The 13694-nt window shown below is 44.7% G+C and overlaps 1 protein-coding gene across 1 annotated transcript in view; it reads left to right on the top strand.

Moving 5' to 3' along the window:
- LOC119382904 (fatty acid hydroxylase domain-containing protein 2) overlaps positions 1-13694 on the top strand; it is a 69406-nt gene that overhangs the window by 5797 nt on the left and 49915 nt on the right. The window contains exon 2 of the mRNA XM_037650812.2: positions 4992-5194. Coding sequence (XP_037506740.1) covers positions 5016-5194 — 179 coding nt within the window. The 5' untranslated portion in view covers positions 4992-5015. The remainder of the gene's footprint in view (positions 1-4991; positions 5195-13694) is intronic.

Genomic DNA, 13694 nt, shown 5'->3' with positions numbered 1-13694 from the left:
TGGACACATCGGATACTTAGATAGAGCTTACTCGAAAGGGGAGGTATTTTTCGTATGAAAAAAAAAAGTAAACAATGAAAAGGCTGAAAGCTGAAAATTAGGAACAAAATCCAAAATGTTTACTACCTAAGATGCAATCTCGACGACGACATGACAACGAAACGTGACTGAACTTTAGTCATTTTTGTAGCCCCAACGAGCATAGACGCGACTAGCAAAAATATCTGCAGTGTGAACATATTAGAGTTACATCACTCAATTAGCTTCCAGTTAATGTTTCTCACACTCGACAGTCTCTGTGTACCTTTTTCTTTCTATTCGGTGCTTAAATGCTAACGCTATAAAGCGGGCTTCTCAAACTCACCTCAACTAGCGGGCCGCAGTCACGAAATTTGGTCTTTCGATGGGCCGGTATGGTGAAGAATGTTGAAGCGGGGGGGGGGGGGGGGGGGTGGAGGGTAGGATGGAGGTTGAACAAAATGTCATATAATGCTGCCATTTGACAGTCGTTTCCCATATCCTATATATGGGTCATTTCTGAAGTTCATTCGTTTATATGGCTCATTCGTTTATACGTGGATTTGACGTCAGGTTTCGAGAAACATATTGATACTGCTCTCGAGAATGACTGAAATTTGAAATTCTGGACGCCGATTCTGGAATATAGACTTTTTATTCCATGTGGACCGAATTGGGTGCCTCATGAAAAATGTGCTTGAGACCAGTCATGCCTGTGTAGGTCATGGACATACTTTTACGAAAAACAAAATATGGCACGAAGGCATTCATGAGTCTACGGCGGACTGCTACCGAAAGGTTCGCGGGCCGCATGTTTGAGGCTTCTGCTATAAAACATGCAAGCAACTCTCACAGTGGACGCGCCGAACTCGATGTGATGTATGCTTTGTTATGAGAGAATTGGCTGACACGAGTGACGGTTAGTAAATTCGTGTGTTCGATAGAGCATCACTTACTCTATGCGGTTTCGTTATATTCGGGTTACATGCACCTTGCAGGAAAGAAGGTGACATTTCAAGGGCTCGTTCTTCTTTGTTAGACACAATAATATGAGAACTAGCAGACAATAATACCGAGGACGACAGCGTTGCACCTTGACAGCACCTTGCACGTCACTGTTTCTTAGAGGGGTACTAAAACCAATTTTCGAAGCTGACTTTACTCCACCACACAAATCTCCTGCATACAGAGACGGCTTTTAGCAAATGTGAAGCTCAGGTGATGCATATAAGATATTTTATTTTGACACTTAATATCAATTTTCGCATGATTCACCTACCGACATCGACACTAAAATGACGTCGGGCTACAGTATCGATTCTGGTGACTTAAGTCACGCACTAGTATGGCTAGTTGTGATGACCTCAGGTACCGAAAGATACAAAATAGCCGCTTGTACGTTACCAACGGAGTCACGGAGAGGAGCGTCCGTGAAAACGTCACGATATTTTGCACAATCACACGACAAAAAGCTCGTACCGTTTGGTGATGTCAGAGTGCAGTAGGAACTGAGACCAGCTTTTAAAAACGTGGGACTAATTTTTCAGGGTGCGCTCACACTTAGCAGTACATTTGGCTCTTGTGGAATTGGGCTTTCATTTGACGCTAAAAAAAAAAAAAAACGACAACTGAAAGTGTTCGTGTCAGTACCATTTAGAGCTTAAAGTAACAATCGTAGATGTACATTTTTATTTAAACACCTATCTATTTGTCTATAAGTTTATCTCCTGATTAACTAACACCGTCTACCACTTTCGCAACGCTGCTCTGCCTCAGAGTCCAACAGAAAACTTGCGTTTTGAAGTCGCTGGTTTATAGTTCTGCTCTGCCCGCAAAGCGGTCTGAGAGTTAATAATGGCGCCCTTTCTCCAGGGGTTTTCTGCGAACGATTTTTTCTCTTAACTTGATTTTCATTTTGATTATTATTATTATTTGGGTGTGCGTTTGTGCATTTGTACGTTTGTGTGTGCGTACGGTTTACGCAATTCTCTGACATGCCAGCGGTCGCTCTTTCTTCTGGTTCGTTTTTATTTTTCACCAATGTGCGCACTCCTCCAGACATGCATCGGCCCTCCGGTCTTAAATTTGTGCTCTTGTACGTAATATCCACAGTGCAGTGCATTTATTGCGGGCCTGCCTTGCTCAGATAAGCTTTACCACGAACAGCAGCAGCAAAACGAGAGGGAGGTCGTGTACTTTTTGAAGCACTTTAAGGACGGCAAAGTCAGGCGACAAGTCGCGACGGCTAAAAGAAAGCGAACCTCTACAACGCGGTCCGCTCGACATGACTAAAGCCCAAAGGCATTCGAAGAGGGAAAAAAAAATTAAACGCGACAAAACTGAATCCTGGTTTCCTTGGGATCACAAGATCGATCGATACTGAAAACACTGGTCGGCCAAATAAGGGGCGAAACAAACAAACAAACTAGAAAGCATGGACAAAGCATAGTCACCGCGTTAAACTGGCCGCCTTGTTTACAGTGTTAGGGAGACAAGAAAAAAAGAGCGGGCTTTCTGAGATTGCAAGTGGTCGTTTGGAGCCATGAGAACCGCGCGTCAGGCGGTTTTTTTTTTTCATTTTGTTTTATCTGGAGCTTATTGTTTTTTTCCTTATCCGTACCTTGATAAAAACTTCAACCTGCTTGAACTTGTCGAGGTCACGGGGATCAGAAGGAACACTGTTTCGAACATGGCGCTATTCTGTTTTTGTTTTGTTTTTTTTTTCCTCGGGGTATTGTCGTATATGAACAGCGACACACTGCTTTGCTCAAGAATGTGTTTTCAATCTCGCGTAAGTTTCTGGGAGCGCTCGTTATACAGAAGGAATGATCTGCGCGAAACGTGACTTTTCTTCCGAATGGGCTGCCCAGAAGTCATGCGAACGTGATTATGGCGCGAAACATTGTCAGGTTAACTGTAAAAAACAAGGGGTCTTGTAGTGGAAGACGATGACGACGAGCAACAACAACAACAACAACAACAACAACAACAACAACAACACAGTGATCTGTTGAACAGCCTCGATAGACGACCACTCACAATTAGCAAAGTGCTTGGACCTTCGCCACACCCTCAAAATCAAGGAAGCACAGTTAGCGCTCTTCGCGATTTTTTAATGGACTCTAGTTTAATGAGCTCTTTGTAATCGTCATTATTGCTTCTCTTCATCGTATTGCGTTGTTAGTGGCCATATCCCATATTCATCTTATATGTAAGTTCATGAAAAACTATCGGTATATGGACTGTATCTATGGGTAATCTGTGTGATTACCCTGCATGCATTGGACTCTGCCCTTAGAGGTATTCTTTATAAGCCAGATATATATGTATGCGTGTCTAGCGCTTCTGATTATTCTTTTCGTATTGTTTCATTCTTTCTTGTTTTTTTGTTTCTCTGTGTTTTTAAACATTAATGTCCTGATGATAGGATAGCCGGCTTTAATGTAGCCTACATTTCCATGTTTTTTTATGTATAAATAAAAAATACTTCACCACCATCAGCGCCAACAACAACACGAAGCCCAAATGTCCAATGGTTCCTAAGCGAAATGTATACACTTTGCCTGCATTTTCGTTGGGGTGCAGTGGACTCAGGTTAAGTTGACCCTTGTGGGACCGCAAGAGTGACTCAAACTAACCGCAAGTTCAAATTTAGTAAGAAAGGTGGCAAAATGAACTAAATGTAATATTTGTTGTTTCTTTTATTGCTCTATGTAGGCAGTTGCTGTCGACAGACAACTTTGTTTTGTGTATTATAGTTGCCGTACATGTCGTCACTACCTCAACGCTGTCGGCTCTGACAAAATTCTCCGAAATAGACATCGCGCAGGGCACAACGCAAGTCGCCATAATTGCAGAGCAGGTTGCTGCCGTCAGCGACTCACCGTCCGCACTTAGTAAAGTATTGGAGATGTCTGCTGGATTTCTTGTTTCTGTTTCGTGGCTCTTAGTATCAAATGCTCTTATCATCGCAGTTGAATTAACCGGAGCAGCATACTTTCGAGTAGGAAAAGCGATTTTTTTTTTCAGTAGCAAGAGATGGGTTTCAAAGCTGTACTTTTATTTACGCTCGAGTTAATCTAAAAGTCCGACTAACCGGAGTCGGACTAATTAACGGGAGCTTAATGTACACTGATATTTTACAAGAAGAGCGAGAGAGAGAGAAAGAAAGGAGGCATATGTTAGTGAAAAACCGTGCGGTGGCTTATTCTGCCCCGGGGAATGGGAAAGGGGAATAGAAAGGAGTTTTCTTTCCTTCAAGAAGTTGTGTCTGCAATACATAACGGTCTAGCTTTTCAGATGCGCCAGTTGTCAAGGAAGATATTTACCTTTGATGAAAGAAAGGGTAGGTCAGCGTGACCTAATGCCCGGCGTAGGATGAAGGGCGAGAGAGAGAGAGAGAGAGAGAATCAGGAATTGGGGAGAGGCGGTGAAGATAACGGAAAGTTGAGTACAGACATCACCGCCGATCGTAAGAAGTTTTCGAAGCATAAAATTTGCGAAAATGTGGATTTCCTATGTTTTATTATTCATCCAGGGGGCAATGTAGGTGAGCATGATTCAATCGGATCTATATCATCTTCGCTTATAAAAAAGGCAGGTGCGGATGCTGCGCTTGGTTTTAGCAATGCAACTCCAACACGCCCAACCGTGCAGCAGAATGGCAAACGGCGCTTACGAACAAAACGCTCTATAAATCCTTCTAAAGGTTTTTATGAGCGCTGCTAGTTTTAATTGTACTGAATTCAGATGTGTCCCGTTACGGAGTGAGCACCCTGGCTCTGGATGTCCTGTGTAGAGAGAGCGAGAGTGATTTATCATCGCAGAAAAGCTAGGAGGTCGGCTTGAATAAAATTTCTGACCCGCTACTCAGAGTTAGGAAAGGGGAAGGGGTGGAAAAGAGAGGAAAGAAAAGGTGCTGATGATGATGATGAGGATGAAGGAAATGTCGTGACACAAAACCTTAAATACAGGTTGAAGGAGCGTGAACCTGCGACATGACGAAGTCGCCACCCGCGTCTAAGCTGGCGCCATACAGCACTGCGTGTAACAACACCGTCGTCGCCAGGGTAACACGCCGCCTCGACCGGAAGCAGCGCTACGTCATTCTGGGTTCCCTCCTATCATGGGCGGCGCTGCTCGCGGTTGCCTACATATGGGGTCCCTCTACCGTCAGGTGAGTAAGAGGGTGCTTTAATGTTTTTTTTTAAAGTCGACTTTACCATTTGCGAGTCACAGCAGGTCGGCGATTGTCGGAAACAGGAGGGAATTGTTATTTAATCTTACCACTTCAATCGCCTGGTAGACATTTATGTTTACTCGACCTACTTTTATCAGCTCTATTCATCGGTGGTAAGGGAAAAATTATGATCGAAGCTTGAGCTGCTCGTCAATCGTAATCCTTTGCTGAAAATAAGCACTAAGGTTACGCAAACATGTTGGCTGATTTTGGTTCATACAAGCATGGCAAAACATAACAAAGCCCAGTAACATGCCCATATAAATGTAATGTAGCCATGTTTGGTTAGAGACATTTGTTTGGGGCACTGCTCAACATTAGTAAAATTGAGTATGTCGTCAGAAAGAGTGTTTTATTCAGTGAGTGTTCATGAGAGTGAAGAACAACTTCTAGACATTTGTGCTGAGCGTACACCGGAGTGATTTTATACGAAGTGCTGGGTACACCGGGTCATAAAAAATAACATCGCTGGTTTATTTTTTCGATCTCGGATTTGCTTTGGTGCCTTACAGGAAAATAGGAGAATGATAGCAAGCGTGAATAGCTCACCCTAAGTTAGCTTAATTGAAGCGTAATGTGGATGGCTCTAATCCCATGGCCTTCACTCCATATCTTTTCTTCTTCCACTCTCTTCTCGCTCTTTGATCCAGGAAATCCTGCAACTTGGACTTTAGGCTTCAAGCCTAAAAGTGTTTCGGCACTGGAACGTGATGATGTCCACCTAATGTACCTTCCAAACAGAGAACGCGTCTATTGCGTGACCTTTATGGTTATTACAAGCCATCCCTATTACTGAGATTAAGGTTTTAAATTACTCTTGTTAATGGTCCGTAGTGGTGGCACTCTAACGCTTCCTACATATTTCGTGCATTAAAGAAAGGAGTGCAAATACAAAGATAGACATTTAGTCTACTGCCGATATTTTCGCAGAGTATCTTCAACTCAAGCGTAACAGCACAGATTTTCTCTCGAAGTGAGCGAAATAACTGTAGGCGACAAGTTAAGAATGCTACATTAAAGTACGCCTCTGCGAATGGTTCACGCGAAATTACTATAGCCGAAGTAGCAGTTACAACGTTTTGCTATGACGTCGTCCATTCGGTGCTACTGTAGTCCAGACACGTGTTACTACGATAGTCGTGGCGAGACGTTTGCCATCAGTTCGCCGTGGGTGTGCCCAAGCCACGAATCTCGATTACTACCCTGGTATTCATTAAAGAAAAGAATGTTCTTTCTTCTCCCTCCCAGTAGAAGGCGTCGTTGAAGTGACCACCTCTGGTTAGACACGTGAACCGCTCCTCTTTCCTCTCTTTAACTAATCGCTCCTATCGGTCTCTAACTAGACGTACGTGATTGACGTAGTGTCGAGCACGTCGCAGCGCGGTGTGGGCGTTGTGCTCTCCGAAGGCGTCAACGTTCGCTCCACTCACTCGTTGACTCGTGTCCACGAGCCGGGCGCGTCTCGCGCCAGTAATGGAAGCTTCTGATACGGTGCGCTCTATGTAAGTAGGTTGAGTGTCTCACTTGAGAGTCGTTTAGAGTCTCCCGCCTTCCCAGTTCTGAGCGGCAGTGCCGACTGTAATGTGCGAACTGGTTTCACCGAAAATAAAATAAAAAAAAGCTTATATTGTAAGGAAGTGCAGGTTAGTGAAGCATCGTTTATACACTCGTCTTCGCTATAACGAAGAAGCGTCGGGGCCATAAATTAGTTCGTTATGCCCGATATTCGTTGCAACAGTAGATATGAAAACCGGCTCTATAAATTCGGACACCTGTCTTGCGCAGGAATGCTAGATACAAAAACGCATTATTCTAGGCTTCAAACCCAGTATAACCGTGGTGATTCTTACCTGTCTAAGGCATTTCAGACTTCGGCTCACACGGTGGCAGAACCAGTGAAATGAGCTTGTTTTGTGCTGAATGACCAAAATTTCCGCTAGTAGCTTTCTCAAACAATTGGAAAAAGATGTCGTTGTGAATTGTCTTTCCAAATTTATTCTGCTTTTTGTACCTTTCGAGTTTTGACCCTCGCGCACACCAAACATAATTTCATTACAGCCGATATCGTAGCAGCTCTGGCGTTTTCGGTTTCGTTATAAAAAGAACGAATGTCACTGAAATGAAGCGTGCCCAACCAAAGGTCGTATTTAGTTCGCTATATCCGATAATTCGCTGCATCAGCATTCGTTACAACGAGGTTCAGCTGTATACTATATATGTAGCTGTCACCGCGTCACTCATCTGTATAGAGTGACATGAAACGTGATGAGATAAGAACTTGCAGGATGATTTGCATATCTACATAGCTGTAATTAATGAAGCACATTTCACCATAAGGTACCCCGCAGTCTAATTCAGTGGCGTAGCCAGGGGGTGGCACACCGGGACCCCCCCCCCCCGTAATTTTTTTCTCCATAGGATACAGGGCACAAAATAACCCTCGACGACACTTATCTGCCCAAATCCCATGTCGGATCAAGGGGGTAATCCCCTCCCCCCCCCCCCCCACCCCCCGAAAAAGATTTCTGCCTACTCCACTGGTCTAATTCCGCACGTTAGAATTTCAACTGCAGCTATGGTATGCTGCGATACAAACAACAAAACGAAACGGATGCCGTAGGAATGACAGGACGCGCTGCAAATACGCTTTTAATGAAACCGGTTACCACGTTGCATGTTAACATAGTTTAAACTTTTGGAATGCGCAGTCAAGCGCGCAGCTTTTTAGGCATGTTGCCAGAGCCAGGTTTCCAGTCAAACACGTTTGACGAGTACGAGTGCAATCAGCTACAGAACTTCCAGAAAGTTTAGTTTCCGAAGTTAAACAAGATATTTCTCTAGCCGACAAAAACAAAAAAAGAAAAGTGACATCCGAGATTCGAATGGCGTCCTAACAACTGTGGTACCGGAGTGATTTTAAAGCAGGCATTAGAATGCAATCGCACGGCGAAAGCGCCTTCGTTGGCTGGTGCTTACGACTGGAAGCGCCGTGCGCTCTAATACGGCAAGTTCACGCTGTTGCCTTTCCCGCTTACTTCGCAAACAGTACTGAAAAAGACTTAGAGAGGAACAAGTATGTGCGATTAAGTTCTCCTTTTCAAAATCTGCTTGCGACTCTCGTTCTCAACCGCCTTACTACCGCCCTCTTTGTTAAGATGATTCGTTCTCTCAAAGACGTGTTTCTCGTTGCATATTCATGAAGCGCGTTGCACCTTAGCTCGAAAACAAGCTTCTTCGAAAGTCAGGCACGCGGCAGTTGTTCAGTGCGATCCCTGAGAACCTGAACGTGGCAGTTACCCCCTCCTCGGCTGGAAACAGAAAATGCTTTGCATTATGCACTAACTCGAGCGAGGTGGTAAGCGCGATCGCGAGCCGCGCTATCTGCATATTAATTCGCGTCGTCCTATAGTCGTGCCAAACGAACACCGGCGTGCGATCGCCGACGGGCATCTTAAAGGAGTATTGCCACGCAGTTTTGCAGTTGTATGAATAATGTCTGCCGTACGTTTCTGTCGCATAAATGGATCAAACTTATCGTGTATTAAGATTCAGAAACAGAATATGCATTAATTTCGCATTAAAGTTGGTCTCGAAATTCTGGACCTTGTGACATGGATTCTGGCGTCATGATAAAAAATTTGCTAGCATATTTCAGCAGTATGAAACTAACTAACTAACTAACTAACTAACTAACTAACTAACTAACTAACTAACTAACTAACTAACTAACTAACTAACTAACTAACTAACTAACTAACTAACTAACTAACTAACTAACTAACTAACTAACTAACTAACTAACTAACTAACTAACTAACTAACTAACTAACTAACTAACTAACTAACTAACTAACTAACTAACTAACTAACTAAGCTTGCTGCATAATGAAACCAACAGACAATGAAGCCACGGTAAGTATAGGGGGACATTATTTCTGCTCTTTTAACTACAGTGGAGTAATTAGGATATAAATTGAAATAAATTAAAGTGGACGAAAAGACGACTAGAGCCTCGGGCGCGTTATCCGAAGGTTGCAGGTTCGCTCGCCACCGGCGGCAAGTTGTGTTTTCATCCACTTTAATTTCTTTCCATTTTTTTATATCGTAGTTACTACACCGCAGTTGAAAGACTATAAATAATGTACCGTATACTTTCCTTCATTGTTTGTCGGTATCATTAAGTTGTGCCTAACAAAGAAAGCTTAAAACGAGCCCTTGACCAATTGCCCTTCTTTCGTTCAAGCTTCCTGCATGTTTCACCAGGCTGCGCTTGCATGTTGCGAGTCGTAGAGTTACTGTATATGCTACGTTTGGGTAGCAGAGTTGCGCATAGATCTGGCTAGCAACCATGGCTATGTCGCGAAGACTCACTCCGTTTTTGCAGGCGACATGCCTACCGGGTCACCGGTCAACATGTTTGGCATGTCGAAGACCGGTGAGTTACTTTAATGTGAATTACTAGTGTCAACCCAGTTCGCTGCAGCGGCGCCGTCGAGAAATACAAAAATTGGCCCCAGCATCAGCTTCTCCGCAACGCACGGTTGCTAGCGGCGTTTGGAAGACAGATACGCAACTCTGCTACCTAAAGGTAGCATATACAGTAACTCTAGCGAGTCGCAGGAACGAAATAAGCCAAAGCCTGGTGACGTCATTGCCTATCTACCTACTGGATACCGAAATAAAACCTGAGCCCATATTTACATACGTTCACGATCATAATTATAATCCTAACCACCGGCCCCTCGCCTTCCGCAATAAAAGGTCCAACATTAGCGTTGCTTGGCATTTGCTGCTCGCGAACAATTCTATCGTAAGAGATTTTTGACAGCGGCGCTGTTTAAAGCCGAGGTAAGTCCCTCGGGATCCGTCGTCCGCACTTTCTAGTTAGCTGCGAGAGTGAAGCCTGACGAGCGGGAGAGCATGGTTAAAGCTAAATGGGTGAGAAGAAAGGCCAGTGCAGCGAGTTGAGGCTGGCAGAGAAAGGGTGACGACGTGGAGGGGGTGAAGCTGGCCAGAGAGTAGGAGAGCAAAAGCGAAACTATGGCGAGAGCTGAGCGGGTGGTGTGGAGACTAGGAGAGAGCAGGAGCGCGATTGGCTGTGCCGGTGAAAGGAGTCGACCAATGATAGCGTTCACTCGAGCACAGGTGGTGCTGGTGAGAGAGGAGGAAGGGCGCGCAGAGCGTTGGCGAAAGGGAAGGAAACTAGCGTTGTCGACACCACCTCCGCTGTTTTAATCAGCCTTCGCGACGTTATATCAATTGAAGCTAAGCATACTTTTTTTTGAATACGGGCGGTGGTTTGTAGAAGCAAATTATTATGCCAAATTACGAGAATGTCCCGCACTTCTGGCTATTTTTAAAAAGGATCAGAGTGTATCGATCTTTTCTTAACGTGAAACAAAAAAACGCACAAACACTGAAAAAAGTATGACAACCTTAAGATGTCAATTTCAGCCCTCGAAGTTTTCGCGAAACACGAGACGAGATGTTTTTTGACCCAGCGACTTGAACCCGAATGCGAGATATATTTTTTTATTATAAGGGTTGTTTTCCATTCGCGCACCGTCTTTGCTAATGATAGGTCGTTCGTTACGGTTGGCTGGAATCTGCTCTTACTAAACCTCTCAAGCGTAGGTTTGTTGCTTTCTTTTTTTAAAAATAAGGGCCGTGCATTGCCCTCCTGGCGACAGAGTAAGCAAAACAAACGGGAGCCATGATCCTGCGCATGACATTGATGTTAATTGTTGTTGTTTTCCCAAAAATACATCGACTACAAATAAGGAGGACGAGAAGCAGGATGGCAATTATTTCTAGAGAGGGCGCAGCGAAACACATGTAAACATAGCAGAGTAAGCTCAAGCATGTATAATGCGCAATAAACGTAAAGAAATTTAAATCATTCTAGTTGAAGCAATTTTCCAGCATTCGTTAGGATGTTTCGAAGCATACCTGCAGGATTTTGCTGCTCGAACAGCACAGGAACTTGTTATTGTTATTTCGTTTTGCATTTGCCTATGCAACCATCAGGATGTTTTTTGCTCGCTCGTTTTTTTGCAGGGCTGAACCCGGCCAATGACATCAGTTAACTTTCTCGAGATTGAGCCGCCGCCTTGTTTACAGCTCGCCCAAATAATGCCGTGCATTGTGTTGGAAGCGGCGTAATCTGATATCAGCGCGATAAAGAAGCTGGCGAGGCTTTTCTGCATTCAAAAAGCAGTTCGTAATTCTTTGGCAGCGCTTCGTTTATGACATCGTATCTGGCCGGGTCCTAGTCTATCATGTTGCCACATCAGTGGCTTTCTCTAAATACGTTTTTCGTACTTTTTTAATTGGAGTGAAATGATGGAAACGTAGTTCCAGAGCGCCACGTTCGCCCGATATACGCGTGCGAATTGCAGCCTGAGAATATCAGGACATCATTAGGGGCGCTGGACTTATCAAAGTTGAAGCCAAGAAGTTTGATATTACGTAAAGCTAGCTACATACAGGTGGCATGTGCCGGAAGCGGATGTCAATCGGTGAGAATTAACCTGATTCAGGGGCGTCTCAACACCGATCGGTTGCGTTTCAACATTGTATCCGGTCCCCATGCTCGCGTTTTGTTTTATATTCTATTTTTTCTGTAATGAACAAGCATACAGGATCCAAATTCTTGAAGCTAGTCTCGTGTAACTGACCATTTGTGCAAACTATTCATATAGTGTGGTCCCGTGTCTAAGCACTAGCAAGTCGCGCCTATACTAGAAGCTATTGGTATACAGGCATGGGCGTGCACCATCCCTTTTAAATGAACACCTTTGAGGCGTACATCCTCCATATACGCAATAATATAATATGTACAGTGCGGTCCATTGTTAGCTGGAACACTCACATGTGCGCCTTTCATATGGCTGGTTCCCTAACTGCAAGTGGATGGGGAAACAATTTTCGTGCACTGCACGAATACTGTCAAGCACAGTATCCTTGTGCAAATCTATGCCACTATGCCTTTGCAAGAGACTGAGATCCACACATGCCCTGCACGCAAGTGTTCCCTTTAATAGTGGACCGGTCTATACGTATGGAGTCAAACGCAACAAAAAATAAAAAAAAATAAAAAAACAGCATGATTCAAATTGTGCTCCCATGACGCGTTAGTGTTTAAACGCAGGTATTGTGAGGCACGTTTCAACGAGCAGCCAGGACTGTAAAGTCCGGCCTGGATCACTGACGCCGCGGCTTCTGCAGTATGAACAACACTGCACAGTACTGTGGTCGGAGAAAGCGTTAGCACGAGTGAATTAACGGCACGCCGCCCTTGCCTTCCTTCTCGCGTGAGGCAAGCTTACAGAGGAACTTAGCTTCCGCGTAAAAGAGTCGCTTGCGCGTGCATCGACTTCCGAGAGGTCTACTATACACCACTCTCATCCGAGGCAGCTGATCGTCCTCGCTCTATCTCGGAACCCGCTCGACGTAGCGGAATAATTGCGCCCTACAGCAGAAGAGGTTCCCGAGCACTCTTCAACGCTAACGTGTGAGCCCTCTCCCTCTCCACCCCTCCTCCTCCACCTAAACCTTTCCCCCGTGGTTGTGTAGGTTTAAGTTGTTTTTGCTCTCCTGTATGTGCACCCCCGACCCCTTTAACTTCCCACATTTTCCCGTCCCCGCTCTCTCCCGCCCAAAACCTTTCCTCTGTGGGCGTGTAGTTTTAGATCGGCGCCGCGGATACAGACAGTTGGCTAGGCTTTGCTCTGTCGTCTAAGTTGTTGTTCTCCTGCTCTCGCGACGCCGTCTAATTGCTGCATCCCTGATTTTCCAGCCGCGACGTCCTGACCTTCTTTTTCCCTGCGTTGAACAAACTGATATAAGCTTAACGATTGCGCCCTGTGTCGGACCGAAGCGACGGACGAGACGTCGCCCTGTCCTGGTTATCGCAAATTAGATAAGCAATGGAGCCGATGCTTACCGCATTGTTCGAACGTCGCTCCAGCGGTAATTGTCAGGGGCCACTTCTAAACCTACCGGAAAACTGCTGCAAAGGGAGACGTAGCAGTTCGAGTTAGGTGTCGGTTGCTTTTCGTATCAGAGCAAAACGTCGTTAGATAAAATGAGTGAGGTAGAGGAATTGTGGGATTGAGAAAGGAAAGGGAGGCAGGGAGGTCAACCTGCCTTCACAAAGGGCTACACAGGGCTATGGTGTTTAAAGGGATGAGCAGCATAAAGAAAAAAAAAATGTAGAGGGCATGTAATGGCACGTTTAATGCTTCGCCCATTGTGCAAAAAAGAAAAAAAAGTTGAGGAAAGTAGGTGTCAAGGTGTATCAGAAAGACATGCTAGAATGTAGGTTCTTGTACCTGAGAGAGAGAGGGAGAGAAAGAATATGTTTTGTCTGCTATAAACACGATATCACAATATCTTAAGACCCTTAATACTTACGACTCACACCCCTTGCTCTTTT

This window comes from Rhipicephalus sanguineus, chromosome 2 (genome assembly GCF_013339695.2).
Source record: "Rhipicephalus sanguineus isolate Rsan-2018 chromosome 2, BIME_Rsan_1.4, whole genome shotgun sequence".
Lineage (NCBI taxonomy): Eukaryota > Metazoa > Arthropoda > Arachnida > Ixodida > Ixodidae > Rhipicephalus > Rhipicephalus sanguineus.
This window is presented reverse-complemented; position numbering and strand designations above follow the sequence as displayed.